Here is an 18,528-nt window from a genome sequence, read left to right on the forward strand (position 1 = left end):
AAACCAGTTTCAAAATATTATTCCTCTTTTGCAATAGTGGGAGTGTTTAAGTTCAATACTTTAAATCAGTTATGGTTTTGCCACTTGTCTTTGTATACTTCATTTGCTTTCATGGACTTTTGGAAATGTTTTTTTGTTCTTCAAATAACATTGACAACATTTTGTTGTGATACAAGCCATGTGTCACTATCATTGTTATTTAACTAGGTAAGTCAAGAAAACATTCTTATTTACAATGACAGCCTACCGGGGAACAGTGGGTGCCTTGTTCAGGGGTAGAACAAAAAAAAAAATATATTTTACCTTGTCTGCTCAGGGACTCGATCTAGTAACCTTTCGTTTACTGGCTCAACGCTCTAACCACTAGGCTACCTGCCAACCTGTATACAGTTGGCACCAAATGGAAGAATAGACAATCAGGGAGGAGCTACCTGGACTTATACAATAAGAAACGCTAAGGGCTGGATTCAATCTGTATCGTGGAAGATTTGTGTTAAAATGTAAAGGTAATTTTAGATTGAGCCGACATATTCAGCTTTTACTGTGAATGCAGTCTCCGCAAACGCAGGAACATTGCCTTTTAAATTTCAGTCAAAAATTTTCCCACAATACTTCTGCGATACACATTAAATCCAGCCCTTAATATCACCCTGGTGGTGTGATAGGAAGGTAAATGACCTTCAAGTATGGCTAATAAGGATGCAAATTCATCACTGGCCATTTAATTCACAAATTAATACAACTGACATTGGCATAGATGGCACGTGAGGAAAAACACAGAATTGCTCAGCGTAAAACAATTTATTGATTTCGTGTTCCATCATATTACACACACTGTTGAAGGCCATCATTCTGAGGAAACATGCATTGACACACACGCATACACCCACACGTGGGATGCGAAATTGTGCTTTACAGAGACCCATGCTGCTCTCTCTGTCCCACTCTGAGGTCATATCCTGTTTGGTGCAGCAAGAGCCCTAGACGGTGAATATGTAGAAAGTCTGACGGAAACACACAGACACAACACACACACACACGGCACACTCGACTTATAGGACAGGTATCTGAAAGGACATGCTCTCACAATTTACTGACAGCTTGTTTTCACACATTACCACATGGTTACACACAGAAATATATTTCTATGGTTACACACGGCATCCTCTGTATTTCAGATTAATTCAACGTGAAAACATCTAGAGATTTTAGTGGTAAAACACTTTCATCAAGATCCAGAGTAATAAGATCAACAACAAAAAAGATTGAGACGTGTAACTTGGTCATTTCCTAAGGGGACTAGGTTTTATCATGCCATCGATATGTCAGATTGATTTTGACATACCATCGTTGATGTGCTGTTGTCTCAAGGACATAATGACTTGTCTAAATCCCAGATGGACTAACATTAAAGGTAGACTCAGCGATGTGATTTAGATGCAGAAAGTCAACATCATAGTGGGTCAATTTCCGCAAGAACTAAGAGCAATGAAGCATGAAACTCAAACTTCCCCGCTGTTTTGGTCCTGTGGCTGTGGCTACCATGCTGTGGACACCGTGAAGCGTGCACCTGCACAGATACTGTGAAAGTCAAGTCTTGCATCTCGCTCCTTTCAATATCTGCAGTGCTGCTCGTGGCCACATCAGTCCACTGAGTCTACCTTTAAAGGATGAGACATTATTGCTTCACTGCTGCTCATGCATTATTACCAAAGTACAACATTAACTTTGATGCTAAGAATGGAAGTATGTACTGTACTGTGAGAGACCATTTGTTATTCTGTCCTTAACAAACTATCATGTATGTGGATTTACAGTGTCAAGCATCTTAGTACTGATCCTGGGCAACCCACTTGTGTGCAAATTCTGTTACAACCCAGCACACACACCTGATTATTCAACTAATCATCAAGACCTATGTGTGCTATCAGGTGTTAGTGCTGGGAAGAAACAAAACAGTGCACCCCTGTGGGTCCCAAAGACCAGGATTAAGAAACCCCTGGTGCTAATCTAAAGTCTGTCAATGGTGTTGTAGATTAATGTTATGGTGATGTTATAGGATACTGCGTCTGAGTGCTAACAGGGATTATGGACTGTTTTCATAGTCGTCTCCGTGTCTGACAAACACACAGGAATAGTACATCAGTCTTACTGTTTCTAGTGTACGAAACATTCAGGAGTTCTAAAACAATGTGAAATTCCATTTTGAAGCGAAGCCACAACCATCCATTTGCAGTGGTGTTGAACACCACTTTGTCTAGGAGCTGTTCGTGTTGGTTTTATCGGCTCTGCAGAGGAAGAGAAGCCAATGAAACAAGCAGTAATGTTAGAGGTAGCATCCCAAATAGCAAACTATTCCCTAATATAGTGCACTGCTTTTGACCAGGGCCCTAAAGGGAATAGGGTGCCATTTTGGGACGCAACCTTAGTGTTTATATGAAAGACAGACAAGCCAGACAAGGCCATCTCTCTTCAGACTGCACTTAAACAAGTAGCTTTAGTGGTCTTACTGACTCTGGTCTCCCAGACGTCGGCTCAGGTCCCTGGAGGAAGCTGCTCACACTACCGAAGAAAAAGGAAAACAAGTCAGAAGGGATTCTGGGGTGCAGTGGTAAATATATCAAGGGCTACATTCTGTGGACCATATTTAATCAATGATATTCCTTGTGGGGGAGGCTGAACCAAACATAGTCACACGAGTATGTTTCTCATTGGAATTCTACATCTCTTTCTCAGACTCATCTTATTCACCATCTGTGATATATCACCATAATTAATCATCAATAAGCCATAGATTATGGTAATACATGGAAGACAAATACCTTGCGGGATACAGTTATCACATTTCCATATTACAACAGTGTATGAAAGTAGTCAGAACAAACACACAAGTGAGAAGGCTGAACCAACCTAGAAGCCTTTCTGATCTTAAACAGGATCATGTGATAGATGGGAGTCTAGTTAAGAGAGAACAGACATGAGGGGGTACATAGTTTCTGTTTCTACAGCCGTAATAATAAGGGAAGGGAGTCAATGCTTACGTCGAGCTCAGCGCCGCTTCCTTCAGCTCCTCGTCAAGGCTAAGGGGTGAGAGTTGACAACGGAAGATAGTCAGTTACAGTGAAGAGGAGGAGAGGAGAAGAAGGGAGAGAGAGATGTGTAGACTGGGCTCACCTAATGATGCACTCTGGGATGTGGACATACTCCATGGGGATGAGTTCCTGCAGCTCAGCCAGACTGTTCACGTACTTTATCTTATTGCTGAACTTGGTGCTGTGACAAAACACACAAACACACTCCTGCTATCTTTATCTACCAGATTATTTAATTTGAAAAGAGAAATGTACACTGAGTGTACAAAACATTAGGAACACCTTACTAATATTGAGTTGCACCCCCTTTTGTCATCAAAACAGCCTCAATTTATCTGGTCATGGACTCTACAAGATGTCAAAAGTGTTCCACAGGGATGCTGGCCCATGTTGAACCCAATGCTTCCCACAGTTGTGTCAAGTTGGCTGGATGTCCTTTGGGTGGCGGACCATTGATACACACAGGAAACTGTTAAGGGTGAAAAACCCAGCAGCGTTGCAGTTCTTGACACAAGCCAGTGCACCTGGCACCTACGACCATACCCCATTCAAAGGCACTAACATATTTTGTCTTGCCCATTCACCCTCTGACTGGCACACATACACAATCCATGTCTCAATTGTCTCAAGGCATAAAAATCCTTCTTTAACCTGTCTACCGTCCCTTCATCTACACTGATTTAAAGTGACATCAACAAGGGATCATAGCATTCACCTGTTCAGGCTATGTCATGTAAGAGTAGGTGTTTTGTACATTTAGTGTATACCATGCTTTCATGAAGTATTCACACCCCTTGACATTCTCCACATTTTGTTGTGTTACAGCAAGAATTTTAAAATAGATTAAATTGAGATATTTTGTCACTGGCCTACACAAAATACCCCATAATGTCAAAGTGGAATTATGTTGTTTGAATTTTTTTTATTTTATTAATTAAATATGAAAAGCTGAAATGTCTTGAGTCAAGTATTCTACCCCTTTGTTATGGCAAGCCTAAATAAGTTCAGGAGTAAACATTTGCTTGACATGTCACATAATAGTTTGCATAGACTCACTTTGTGTACAATGTTAGTTTTTAACATGATTTTTGAATGACTTCCTCATCTCTGTAACCCACACATGCAATTAACTGTAAGGTCCCTTAGTTGAGCATTGAATTTCAAACACAGATTCAACCACAAAGGCCAGTTAGGTTTTCCAATGTCTCGCCGCAAAGAAGGCACCTATTGGTAGATGGGTAAAAAAAGCAGACATTGAATATCCCTTTGAGCATGGTGAAGTTATTAATTACAATTTGGTTGGTGTATCAATGCACCCAGTCAATACAAAGATACAGACATCCTTCCTAACTCAGTTGCTGGGGAGAAAGGAAACCACTAAAGTAATACTGCAAAACATTTGGCAAAGAAATTCACTTTTTGCCTTGAATACAAAGTGCCATGTTTGGAGCAAATCCAATACAACACATGACTGAGTACTACTCTCCATATTTTCAAGCACAGTGGTTGTTGCATCATGTTATGGGTATGCTTTTTAAAAGTATTTTCTTATTTCACCTTTATTTAACCAGTTAGGCCAGTTGAGAACAAGTTCTCATTTTCAACTGTGACCTGGCCAAAATAAAGCAAAGCATTGCGACACAAACACAGAGTTACACATGGGATTAACAAACGTACAGTCAATAACACAATAGAAAAGTCTATATACAGTGTGTGCAAATGTAGTAAGATTTGGGAGGTAAGGCAATAAATAGGCCATGGTGGCGAAATAATAACAATTTAGCAATTAAACACTGGAGTGATAGATGTGCAGAAGATGAATGTGCAAGTAGAGATACTGGGGTGCAAAAGAGCAAAAAATAAATAACAATGTAGGGATGAGGTAGCTGGGTGGGCTATTTACAGATGGGCTGTGTACAGGTGCAATGATCGGTTTGCTGCTCTGACAGCTGATGCTTAAAGCTAGTGAGGGAGATATAAGAATCCAGCTTCAGTGATATTTGCAATTCGTTCCAGTCATTGGCAGCAGAGAACTGGAAGGAAAGGCGGCCAAAGCAGGAGTTGGCTTTGGGGATGACCAGTGAAATATACCTGCTGGAGCGCGTGCTACGGGTGGGTGCTGCTATGGTGACCAGTGAGCTGAGATAAAGCAGGGCTAAACCTAGCAAAGGCTTATAAATGACCTGGAGCCAGTAGGTTTGGCAACGAATATGAAGCGAGGGCCAGCCAACAAGAGCATACAGGTCGTATATGGGGCTTTGGTAACAAAACAGATGGCACTGTGATAGACTGCATCCAATTAGCTGAGTAGAGTGTTGGAGGCTATTTTGTAAATGACATCACCAAAGTCAAGGATCGGTAGGATAGTCAGTTTCACGAGGGTATGTTTGGCAGCATGAGTGAAGGAAGCTTTGTTGCGAAATAGGAAGCTGATTCTAGATTTCATTTTGGATTGGAGATGCTTAATGTGAGTCTGGAAGGAGAGTTTACGGTCTAACCAGACACCTAGGTATTTGTAGATGTCCACATATTCTAAGTCAGAACCGTCCAGAGTAGTGATGCTAGACGGGCGGGAGGGTGAGGGCAGTGATCGGTTGAAGAGCATGCATTTAGTTTTACTTGCATTTAAGAGCAGTTGGAGGCCACGGAAGGAGTGTTGTATGGCATTGAAACTTGTCTGGAGGTTTGTTAACACAGTGTCCAAAGAAGGGCCAGAAGTATACAGAATGGTGTCGTCTGCGTAGAGGTGGATCAGAGAATCACCAGCAGCAAGAGAGACATCACTGATGTATACAGAGAAAAGAGTCGGCCCGGGAATTGAACCTTGTAGAGACTGCAAGAGGTCCGGACAACAGGCCCTCTGATTTGAGAAACCAAGGCTGTTGAGTCTGCCGATAAGAATGCGGTGATTGACAGAGTCGAAAGCCTTGGCCAGGTCGATGAAGACGGCTGCACAGTATTGTCTTTTATCAATGGCGGTTATGATATCGTTTAGGACCTTGAGCGTGGCTGAGGTGCACCCGTGACCATCTCGGAAACCAGATTCCATAGCGGAGAAGGTACGGTGGGATTCGAAATGGTCGGTAATCTGTTTGTTTACTTGGCTTTCGAAGAGAAAGGCAGGGTAGGATAGATCATCCCCACCGCGGCCGCTTTCCAATCTTCCAATCTTTAGGGATCTTAGACGATACTAAATAGAGGTTGAACAGGTTAGTAATAGGGGTTGCAACAATTGCGGTAGATAATTTAAGAAAGAGATGGTCCAGATTGACTAGCCCAGCTGATTTGTAGGGGTCCAGATTTTGCAGCTCTTTCAGAACATCAGCTATCTAGATTTATGTGAAGGAGAAATGGGGAGGCTTGTGCAAGTTTCTGTGGGGGGTGCAGAGCAATTGACCTGGGTAAGGGTAGCCAGATGGAAAGCACGGCTTATTGAAATTCTCGATTATCATAGATTTATCGGTGGTGACAGTGTTTCCTAGCATGAGTGCAGTGGTCAGATAGGAGGAGGTGCTCTTATTCTCCATGGACTTTACGGTGTCCAAAAACTTTTTGGAGTTTATGCTACAGGATGCAAATTTCTATTTGAAAAATCTAGCCCTTGCTTTCCTACCTGCCTGTGTATATTGGTTCCTAACTTCCCTGAAAAGTTGCATTTCGCGGGGGCTATTCAATGCTAATACAGTACGCCACAGGATGTTTTTGTGCTGGTCAAGGGCAGTCAAGTCTGGAGCGAACCAAGGGCTATATCTGTTCTTAGTTCTACATTTTTGAATGGGGCATGCTTATTTAAGATGGTGAGGAAAACACTTTTAAAGAATAACCAGGCATCCTCTACTGACGGAATGAGGTCAATTTTCTTCCAGGATCCCCAGGCCAGGTCGATTAGAAAGGCCTGCTCGCTGAATTGTTAAAGAGAGCGTTTGACAGTGATGAAGGGTGGTCTTTTGACTATGGAACCATTACGGATGCCGGCAATGAGGCAGTGGTCGCTGGGATCCTGGTTGAAGACAGCAGAGGTGTATTTAGAGGGCAGGTTGGTCAGGATGATATGTATGAGGGTGCCCGTGTTTACGGATTTGGGGTTGCACCTGGTAGGTTCCATGATAGTTTTTGTGAGATTGAGGGCATCTAGCTTAGATTGTAGGACGACCGGGGTGTTAAGCATATCCCAGTTTAGGTCACCTAATAGTACAAACTCTGAAGATAAATGGGGAGCAATTCATTCACATATAGTGTCCAGGGCACAGCTGGGGGCTGAGGGGGTCTATAACAAGCGCCAACAGTGGAGACTTATTTCTGGAAAGGTGGATTTTTAAAAGTAGAAGCTCGAATTGTTTGGGCATAGACCTGGATAGCATGCCAGAACTCTGCAGGATATCTCTGCAGTAGATTGCATCTCCACCCCATTTGCCGTTCTATCTTGGTGGAAAATGTTGTAGTTGGGGATGGAAATTTCAGAATTTTTGGTGGCCTTCCTAAGCCAGGATTCAGACACGGCTAGGACATCAGGGTTGGCTGAGTGTGCTAAAGCAGTGAATAAAACAAACTTAGGGAGAAGGCTTCTGATGTTGACATGCATGAAACCAAGGCTTTTACGTTTACAGAAGTCAACAAATGATAGCGCCTGGGGAATAGGAGTGGAACTGGGGGCTACAGGGCCTGGGTTAACCTCTACATCACCAGAGGAACAGAGGAGGAGTAGGATAAGGGTACGGCTAAAGGCTATAAGAACTGGTCGTCTAGTGCGTTGGGGACAGAGAACAAAAGCAGCAGATTTATAGGCGTGGAAGAATAGATTCAAGGCATAATGTACAGTATGTATGTTAGGATGTGAGTACAGTGGAGATAAACCTAGGCGTTGAGTGACAATGAGAGAGGTTTTGTCTCTGGAGGCACCAGTTAAGCCAGGTAAGGATTTTTTGTGTGTGTGGGACAAAATATATAAGGCATTTTGAGCCGAACTGAGGGCTCTACTGTGAAATAAAACAATAAGAAATAGCCAAGACAGCAGTAGACTAGACATATTGACATTAGAGAGCGGCATAAAGCAATCACAGGTGTTGATCAGGAGAGCTAAGACAACAACGAGTAAATGGTGATGAATGGGCAGAGCAGGTCAGTTAGGTACATACAGGACCTGAGTTCGAGGCTGGGGCTGACAGATAAACAAATGAGGTACCGTGTTATTGAAGCAGTCCAGGGGGCATCAGCTGTGTAGCCGAGTGATCATAGGGTCAAAAGAGCAGCAATAGGTGAATCAGGGTGAGGTTTGCTAGTCACTACTACGCTAGGCGAGCAGGGGACACAGCGTTCAGAAAAGCTAGTGGGCCGGGGCTAGTAGATGGTTCTTTGGCGACATCGTAACAGAATAGCCTGTTGAGACCACATCGGGCGATCACGTCGGCAGTCCATTCGTGATGGATTGGAGGGGCTCCTTGTCAAAAATAAAGGGACCAGGCCAATTGGCAAAGGAGGTATTGTAGCCCTAGAATTAGCTGGTCGAGCAGCCTAGCTCGAGGCTAGCTCAAGGCTAGCTGCTGCTGCTTCAGGACAGAGGCGTTAGCTAACAATAGCCAGTTGTTTGCAGCTAGCTAGCTGCGATGATCCGGTGTAATGATCCAGAGCGGCAGGAATCTGGTGATATGGTAGAGAGAAACCGTCTGATATGCTCTTTGTTGATATCGCGCTGTGCAGATTGGCTGGTGTTGTCCGAGCTAAAGCTGGCTGATGACCGGGAAAAAGGTGAAGACTGCTAGCCGTGGCTAACAAAGACTAGTAGCTAGTTAGCTGGCTAGCTCCCGATGGAAGTTCCAGTTATAAGAAATAAAAATAGCAGATCGGTACTACATTGGATGAGGTGGGTTGCAGGAAAATATATGTAGGTCGTAGATAGAAAGTGAGATTAAGATACATACGAAAAAGACTGGCTATTTAAACGGGATAAGACACGGGAACAAGACAAAGACATGGATGCTTGTGATTGTTCAGGATAAAAATAAACGTAATGGTGCGAATCCATGAGGAAAACCTTCCACCAGACACTGGGAGATAAATTCATCTTTCAGCAGGTCAATAACTAAAACACAAGGCCAAATCTACACGGGAGGTTTTTACCTAGAAGACAGTGAATGTTCTTGAGTGTCCTGGTTACAGTTTTGACTTAAAACTGTTTGAAAATCTATGGTAAGACCTGAAAATGGTTATCTAGCAATGATCAACAACCAATTTGACAGAGCTTGAAGAATTGTAAAAAAGAATAATGGGCAAATGTTGCACAATCTATGTGTGGAAAGCTCTTAGAGACATCCTGAAAGACTCACAACTATAATCACTGTCAAAAGTGATTTAATATATCAAGATATTCTAGTTTTCCTTTTCTTTTTTTCTTTTTTTCCCTCTTTTTTTTTTTTTTTTTACAAATGTTAGACTTTTCTTGTACTTTGACATTAGAGTATTTTGTGTAGCTTGTTGACCAAAAAAAGGACAAATCAGTTTTACTACCACTTTGTCACAACAAAACGTCATGGGGTGTGAATCATTTCTGAAGGCACTGTCTACATGTGTTTACCTTATGAAGGGCCTGGTGATGGCTAGGATGGTCCGTATAAACCAGGACGGGTGGACAATGATGAAGGATTTCAAATTCTTCCTGAGCCTGTAACCAAACATTCATAAAAATTATCATATTGAGTGTTTGTGTGTGGTGGCATGATACAATGTTATTACTGTTGAACACATGGGGTAATACAGTTGAAGTCTAAATTTACATACACCTTAGCCAAATACATTTAAACTCCGTCAGGAATTGTGAAAAATACAGTTTTTCACAATTCCTGACATTTAATCCTAGTAATAATTCCCTGTCTTAGGTCAGTTAGGTCACCACTTCATTTTAAGAATGTGAAATGTCAGAATAATAGTAGATATATTTATTTATTTCAGCTTTGATTTCTTTCATCACATTCCCAGTGGGTCAGAAGTTTACATACACTCAATTAGTATTTGATAGCATTGGCTTCAAATTGTTTAACTTGGGTCAAACGTTTCAGGTAGCCTTCCACAAACTTCCCAAACTTCCCAGTGTGTCACACCCACACTTTTTTCTTGTCTAGGGGTTTTATATGTTTATGGGGCTGTTTCCTTTCTAGGTATATTGTCTGTTTATGGTTGCCTGGATTGGTTCTCAATTAGAGGCAGCTGTCTATCTTTGTCTCTGATTGGGAACCATATTTAGGCAGCCATATTCTGTGGGTACTTTGTGGGTGATTGTTTCCGTGTCTGTTCACCACACAGTACTGTTTTGGTTTCTTCAGACGAAGAGGAGGAAATCAGCCGTTTCACAATTACCCACCAAAACAGGACCAAGCAGCGTGGTGACAGGCAGCGGCAGGAGGAGCAGCGCAATCAGGACTATTGGACTTGGGAGGAGATACTGGACGGAAAAGGACCCTGGGCACAGCCAGGGGAATATCGGCGCCCCAAAGCGGAGCTGGAGGCAGCGAAGGTGGAGAGGCGCTGGTATGAGGAGGCAGCACGGCGGCGTGGATGGAAGCCCAAGAGTCAGCCCCAAAAATGTCTTAGGGGGGCACACAGGGAGTATGGCGAAGCCAGGTAGGAGACCTGTGCCAACTTCCTGTGCTTACCGGAGAGCGAGAGGGACCGGGCAGACACCGTGTTATGCTGTGGAGCCGAAGAGGAGGAAATCAGCCGTGACACCCACAATATGTTGGGTGAATTTTGGCCCATTCCTCCTGAAAGAGCTGGTGTAACTGAGTTAGGTTTGTAGGCCACCTTGCTCACACACGCTTTTTCAGATCTGCCCACACATTTTCTATAGGATTGAGGTCAGGGATTTGTGATGGCCACTCCAATACCTTGACTTGTCCTTAAGCCATTTTGCCATAACTTTGGAAGTATGCTTGGGGTCATTGTCCATTTGGAAGACCCATTTGCGACCAAGCTTTAACTTCCTGACTGATGTCTTGAGATGTTGCTTCAATATGTCCACATAATTTTCCGCCCTCATGATGCCATCTATTTTGTGAAGTGCACCATCTATTTTGTGAAGTAGGGACTACTGCAGCAAAGCACTCCCACAACATGATGCTGCCACCCCCGTGCTTCACGGTTGGGATGGTGTTCTTCGGCTTGCAAGCCTCCCCCTTTTTCCTCCAAATATAACGATGGTCATTATGGCCAAACAGTTCTATTTTTGTTTCATCTGACCAGAAGACATTTCTCTAAAAAGTACAATCTTTGTCCCCATGTGCAGTTGCAAACAGTAGTCTGGCTTTTTTATGGTGGTTTTGGAGCAGTGGCTCTTCCTTGCTGAGCAGCGTTTCAGGTTATGTCGAAACAGGACACGTTTTACTGTGGATATATACTTTTGCCTGTTTCCTCCAGCATCTTCAGAAGGTCATTTGTTGTTGTTCTGGGGTTTGATTTGCACTTTTTGCACCAAAGTATGTTAATCTCTAGGAGATAGAACGTGTCTCCTTCCTGAGCGGTATGACAGCTGCGCGGTCCCATGGTGTTTATACTTGCGTACTATTGTTTGTACAGATGAACGTGTACCTTCAGGCATTTGGAAATTGCTCCCAAGGATCAAACAGACTTGTGGAGGTCTACAATGTTTTTTCTGAGGTCTTGGCTGATTTCTTTTGATTCACCCCTGATGTCAAGAAAAGAGGCACTGAGTTTGAAGGTAGACCTTGAAATACATCCACAGGTACACCTCCAATTGACTCAAATTATGTCAATTAGCCTATCAGAAGCTTCTAAAGCCATGAAATCACTTTCTGGAATTTTCCAAGCTGATTAAAGGCACAGTCAATTTAGTGTATGTAAACTTCTGACCCACTGGAATTGTCATACAGTGAATTATAAGTGAAATAATCTGTCTGAAACAATTGTTGGAAAAATGAATTGTGTCATGCACAAAGTAGATGTCGTAACCAACTTGCCAAAACTATAGTTTGTTAACAAGAAATTTTTGGAGTAGTTGAAAAACTAGTTTTAATGACTCCAACCTAAGTGTATGTAAACTTCCGACTTCAACTGTAAATACATGTTAATCCTATCACATTTTATCCCGTGGTCCTGACTCTATCCCCTTGCACTTTTTCATACTACAAATATAATTAATCCATCCATCTACTCATCCATGAATCAAACATTGTAAAAAGCAATCTACCTCCTGTCAATCATCTGGTAGCACTTCTTGAGCCAGCCCATTCCAGGCATCCTCCTGTGGGGCGTGGCTCCGTTCAAATAGACAATCATATAGTCCTCTGCCACCATCAGCTCCAACGTGCTGATCACATACCTGCCGGCAGGGCAAATAGCAGGGCAAGTACACATCAAACTACTATCACTGACTTCGCTGATAACTACTTTATTGAGGGAAAATGTACTTACTACCACTGTGATATGAGTTTGCCTCACCTAGCTATCTTAAAATGAATGCACTAATTGTAAGTCGCTGTGGATAAGAGCATCTGATAAATGACAAAATGTAAAATGTAAATCAATCTAATCACTAGATTCTAGTGTATGATTTAAAACATCTGAAATATCACTGAAATGAAGAACAAGAGAGGAGTATGACAGTGAACGATTGGAAGGTACATGCAGAATATTTACAACATTGCTCTTCAAGTTATTTTTCTTGGAAATAAAGACAGACAAGAACTTAACCATAAAACGCAATTAGTTATCAGTATATCCATCAAAACATCTACAAATAATGTGTGTATTGTTAGGTCACAGGTCTACGTTTCGAACCAGGGATAGGGGAGTAAGGTCGGGAAACATTCCGATCCACACAAGATCTGAGTAATAGCTTGCTTGACATTTAAAGGTAATTTCAGATTGAGCATAAATATTCAGCATTTATAGTGAATGTGATCTCCGCGTGCATCACCTTTAAAAGTTGCCTAAGTCAGTACTAATGAGAGTGAGGATAGGTGCAACTTACAGGAAGAGATTCTCCATGACTTCATGGTAGTCCTCACTGTCACTGTCTGGAAGGAAACACGCTGCAAACACTATTATGGCGTTCACTCCGTTTCCATAGTACCCTGATGAAGGAAAAACAACACTTCAAAATAAATATTAAAATATTGCCCACACTACAACAGTTTACAAGAGTACCCTGTCTCAGAGGCTAGATCGTGGGTTGGGTCTGGGTTGGGTGGGGTGGGGTAGGGTAGGGTGTTGTTGGGTGAGGTGTTTGGCTGTTTCGTTTCTCAGTTTGTTTGTATTTCTCTCTGTCATCTGCCATCGGTATGTCAGTGTTTGTCTGAATATTACATTTTGTTACCTGTAATTAAGTCCCATTACATTCCATGAAATTAAAATCTGTTTTGTATGGGAGACCCCATCAAGAGAAAGGAGGTCAAATTAGGTATATAAAAAAAGAAGGTAAAAAAACACCAAACAACAATCAGAACTTTCCTGTACCTCCATGTGATATAACTCTCTGGTAGGGCTCGATGATCTTCATGTTAATGCGGTGTTCCTGCTCTCCGATGACCACGGCCCTCCACAGCTTCGCATCCTGACGCTCCTCCGCTGCACTGCACGTAGGAATCGGCTCGCACGGCTCTTTTGATGTGTTGCGATTGGCTGTCGGGGGTTCTGGTTTGGGGAAAAAAACAGAAACACAGCTAGTAGAAAACACAGACATACTATAAATCCAACAACAAACATTTTATTACAGAGAAATTAGGTATACGGAATAACATTTAAATTTTCATTGATACAGCTTCCCAAGTGGTGAAATATCTTGTTTGGTATATTAGTCTGTCTGAAATGGACCTATACTGTAAAGTGTACTTAAGAGTGCCATTTGGGACGTACTCCTAGACTGACTCACCCTCCCAGTCCAGCTCATTGTCGGTGTAGTCCAGATAGTCTGTGTCGTCAGGCGTATCCAGGTCGTCCACGTTAATGTCCAGGTCATCGGGTGTCTCTAGGGCGTCGTCTTCACTCTGGTCCAGTGAAAGGCTGATACGCGGGGCGGAGAGCTTCTTCCTTTGGGAGGGGCCACCCGGCGTGCCCTGCAGGGGCAGCGAGTTGGGAGGGGCTACAGGGAGAGAGGGGGAAGAGTCACTGTACATGTTAGAATGATCCATCTGTCTCTCTTCATCACTCCTTATCTCTTGTGGAGTCGTGTGTTATGGCATTTTGTCTGGTTGTCTTCTGTGCTAAAGAACATTTGGACTTTTAAATGATATAGCAGTAAATGTGCATTAGGAATGAGTTAATGTGTCTGTATGAGTAACTAGCCTCATCATGCTGCTGTATGTAACTGTGAGAGTGTGCCTAATTAAGTCAACTGACAGCTCAGTCCTGCAGGTAGCCAAAGAGTAATGATGGAATAATAACCTATCACACACAGAGTTGCCAGTGTCTAACTGAGGCTCACCTGGTCTGCCCTCGGCCACCTCTGAGCTCATCTGACTGTGAGATGCCAGGTCCATGCCCTCATCACCCAGTGGGACCTGAAGAGGACACAGAGACCAATGACATACTGAATACAGACTCAATAAAGAGTGTGTGTGCGTGCGTGCACATGTGTGAGTTTGTCCATGTCAGAGAAGGCTGGTGGGAGGAGCTAACTCCTCTGGTTCAACTGTGTGTGTGTGTGTGTGTGTGTGTGTGTGTGTGTGTGTGTGTGTGTGTGTGTGTGTGTGTGTGTGTGTGTGTGTGTGTGTGTGTGTGTGTGTGTGTGTGTGTGTGTGTGTGTGTGTGTGTGTGTGTGTCGTTATCTAAACAACAGGGCTTTCATTTCTTGCACCACAAAGAGAGAATAGATTTTTCACCTCAACAGACTGGTTACAAGGTCCCAAACCCTCTACTGTGGTCCTTCAACCTCTACATTGCTGGGGAGAAGCATCATCCATCATCCAAAATAGTCCCTATACTACGAAATCATCCACAATAGTCCCTATACTAAGACATCAAACATATGCACAGACACAGACACATGCATACACAGACACACACAATAAAATATGCACTATACACACACGTACACATGGATTTTTATACTGTAGATATGTGGTAGTGGTGGAGTATGGGCCTGAGGGCACACAGTGTGTTGTAAAATCTGTGAATGTATGTGGGGACTGCCTTGGCAGCAGCTAATGTGGATCCATGATAAATACAAATACTAAGACGTCATCCACAATAGTCCCTATCCTAAGAAATCATCAACAATAGTCCCTATCCTAAGACATCATCCACAATAGTCCCTATCCTAAGACATCATCCACAATAGTGCCTATCCTAAGACATCATCCACAATAGTCCCTATCCTAAGACATCATCCACAATAGTCCATATCCTAACACATCATCCACAATAGTCCCTATACTTAGACATCATCCACAATAGTCCCTATCCTAAGACATCATCCACAATAGTCCCTATCCTAAGACATCATCCACAATAGTCCCTATCCTAAGACATCATCCACAATAGTCCATATCCTAAGACATCATCCACAATAGTCCCTATACTAAGACATCATCCACAATAGTCCCTATACTAAGACTATTGATACTGCGTACCAGTGAGAGCTTGACTGTGTTTTGTGTTTGCTCATACACACACAGTGAGTGAGCTCAGTTGGCAATACTGTAGTACACACAGTCACATAGTCACATCTCCTACAGGCACACTGTCTTAAAGGATTGTGTCTCTATCATTGCTGCTGGGATGATTTGAATTTACCCCACTAGAGGCGAGAGGAGGGAGAGGGGGAGAGGGAGAAAAGGGGGAGAGGGAGAAGAGGGAGGGTGGATGAGGGTCAGAAAGGGAAGGGGACTAGAGTGGAGGAAGAGGAGTGGGAGGGAGAGGGAGAGGGAGTAGAGGGGAAGAGGAAGAAGAGGGGGAGAGTGGAGGAAGAGGGGAGAGAGAGAAAATGGGGAGAGGGAGAAGAGGGAGGGTGGATGAGGGTCAGAAAAGGAAGGGGAGTAGAGTGGAGGAAGAGAAGTGGGAGGGAGATGGAGTAGAGGGGAATAGGAAGAAGAGGGGGAGAGTGGAGGAAGAGGGGAGAGGGAGATTAGGGAGGGGAGTGGAGGAAACGGGGGAGAGTGGGGTGGGAGGGGAGTAGAAAAGAGGAATGGGAGTGGAGGAAGAGGGGGAGAGGGAGATGAGGGGAGTGGGGGGGAAGACGGGGAGCGGGGGGAGGGAGAAGAGAGGGGAGTGGGAGGAAGAGGGGGATAGGGATAGGGAAAAGAGGGAGGGGAGAGGAGAAAGAGAGGGAGAAGAGGGAGGGGAGTAGCGAAAGAGAGGGAGAAGAGGAGAGAAAGAGAGGGAGAAGAGGAGAGGAGGAAGAGGGGAGAGGGAGAGGGTGAAGAGGGGGGAGTGGGAGGAGGGGAGGAGGGTTGGGGTAAAGGTCGTCAGATCTCTCCTTCTCTGTGAATCATCCATCCGTTTCTTGCAGGAGGCGGAGAGAGGGATGGGGAGGTAGGGTAAAGCTGTTACATCATCAGCAGCCCATTCTCCTCCCTCTCTCCTCCCGTTCTCTTCTCTTCTCTCTCTCCTCTTTTCAGTCTCTCTGCTGATTCAAATGTCCACACGCTCACTCGAGCACAGATTAGGCACAGATGCAAATGAACCAACCTTCACGTGCACTCACGCACATGAAAATACTGAACTGATCCTAGTTTCTCTTCCAGACGGGAGAAATAAAATCTGATTGCATTGGCAAATGCAACAAACAAAAAACATGCTGATTAGAATAGCTGAATTCCGAACAGAAAATATGAATTACATACTGCTGATTCACACACACACATACACACAGACAAACACACATATGGTCGGTATAGCAAGACCAGCATCAGCTGCTTTGCTCCATGGACGGCGATGAACCGCCTAATACACACACCGCAGCACAGCAACACAGTGCTGATGACAGCAGCCCCTCCCTCTCCTTCTCTTCCTGTCTCTAGAAAATAAATACATCTCTCTCTTCTCCCTTTTTCTTTATTCTGCATCACATTTAACCCATCCACTCACCACTACTGGGGCACAGGAATCTCTGTCCTTCTCTGTCTCAGAGCATGGATTTCAGCTGTATCTCCCTTTTTGTCTTTATTTTCCTCCCAGGCTCTTGGTAGAGATGCTCAGCTTACAAACTGCTCACAGCTTCCACCATTTTGTGGTCACATGACCCAGGCTGGCACCAAATAAAGGCAATCCCCTGCTTCACCAGTTGTGCGTGCGTGTGTGTGTTATTATTAGAGGCCAACTGAGAGGAGTTGTAAGCCCGACTGCGCAGCTAAAAGAGGTTTTTATTATCCCTCAGGGCTAAAAGAGAAACAATGAGTTGAAAGGAAACAGTATAATTAAAATGAATCCCTTGCTTTCACTATTTAAGACAATCGATGTATTTTAGAAGCCATTCCATGTTATTTGATTAATCTAAATAAATCGATCAGAAAATATTGTAAATACGTAGCAGTGCTTTATGATGAGCATTAAACTGTATAACTACCACCTTCACTAATGTTCTAATTTTACGACCATTTGCTAGTTCCACCCACTATAAATGTTCAGTTATAACTACATCATGTCTGGTCACCTTAAAATGCTTCAGTGTCTCCTAAATAAACACACCTACCTACAGTCTCATTCATCTCCCATACTTCTCCATGTACAGTATCTGCCTTATTGTCTTCATTATAATATATATATATATATATATATAATACACTATCTAAGGATAACAAGCACTTGATATTTCAATCAAACAATAGAAAATAAATACAGCATCTCCTCACCTAATGCAATCAAAAATTTAAAAATATAAAAAAACAGGAAGATCGAACAATAGCCAGTGTCTCCTACTACACAATAGAGATGTGGAACTTTAAAATATGAGCAGGGAATTCAAGTATACAGTAAATAGTTGCAAACACTGGTTGTTAAACGACAAAACTTAATTCTACATAGTTGGAAGACTTTTCCTCTGAAGAGATCCTCTTTGGACGGGCGCATGTTTGTTTGTTTAGTCACTCACCTCTGTTCTTGGTCTCGGTCTCACCAGTTAAACAGGAAGAGATAGGAGTCTGAAAGTACAGCACACATGACTGCTGCCTGTTTGGTACAAAGGTCGTTGCCACGATGTCCTGCCACCGTCATACCTGCGTGTGTGTGTGTGTGTGTGTGTGTGTGTGTGTGTGTGTGTGTGTGTGTGTGTGTGTGCGCGCGCGTGTGTGTGTGTGTGTGTTAACACCAGAGCTTGACTTGTGATGGAAGAAGTGCAGGAGCTGTCTTTTCCGAAGTCATCCATTAGACTATGTTCACTGAAATTCACAAATGACATTATGCTATAGATACCTCTGATTATTCACTGTTAACGGTTAATACATATTTTCCTTGACTTCTCCATGACTTTTAACTACATTTTCATTCATAT

General features: G+C 43.2%; 1 protein-coding gene across 6 annotated transcripts; it reads right to left on the reverse strand.

Moving 5' to 3' along the window:
* Nucleotides 1-782: 782 nt before the first annotated feature.
* On the reverse strand, nucleotides 783-18,235 carry prune2 (prune homolog 2 with BCH domain). Of its 6 annotated transcripts, none has more exons than XM_036937010.2 (11): nucleotides 18,130-18,235; nucleotides 14,524-14,599; nucleotides 13,972-14,181; nucleotides 13,557-13,733; nucleotides 13,072-13,174; nucleotides 12,289-12,420; nucleotides 9,664-9,750; nucleotides 3,175-3,273; nucleotides 3,042-3,080; nucleotides 2,515-2,562; nucleotides 783-2,288 (listed from the first exon to the last, which is right to left on the reverse strand). In XM_036937010.2, the coding sequence occupies exons 2-11, from the start codon at nucleotides 14,576-14,578 to the stop codon at nucleotides 2,258-2,260; spliced, it is 981 nt and encodes a 326-aa protein (XP_036792905.2). In that variant the 5' UTR covers nucleotides 14,579-14,599; nucleotides 18,130-18,235; the 3' UTR covers nucleotides 783-2,257. The 6 variants fall into 6 exon arrangements, with proteins under 6 accessions (XP_036792905.2, XP_090047968.1, XP_036792906.2 ...); XM_090191842.1 differs by having other exon boundaries at nucleotides 2,511-2,562; nucleotides 18,130-18,225; XM_036937011.2 differs by having other exon boundaries at nucleotides 17,891-18,139.
* Between the last annotated feature and the right edge of the window lie 293 nt (nucleotides 18,236-18,528).

The sequence above is a fragment of the Oncorhynchus mykiss genome, chromosome 12 (assembly GCF_057628025.1).
Source record: "Oncorhynchus mykiss isolate SJ-2025 chromosome 12, ASM5762802v1, whole genome shotgun sequence".
Lineage (NCBI taxonomy): Eukaryota > Metazoa > Chordata > Actinopteri > Salmoniformes > Salmonidae > Oncorhynchus > Oncorhynchus mykiss.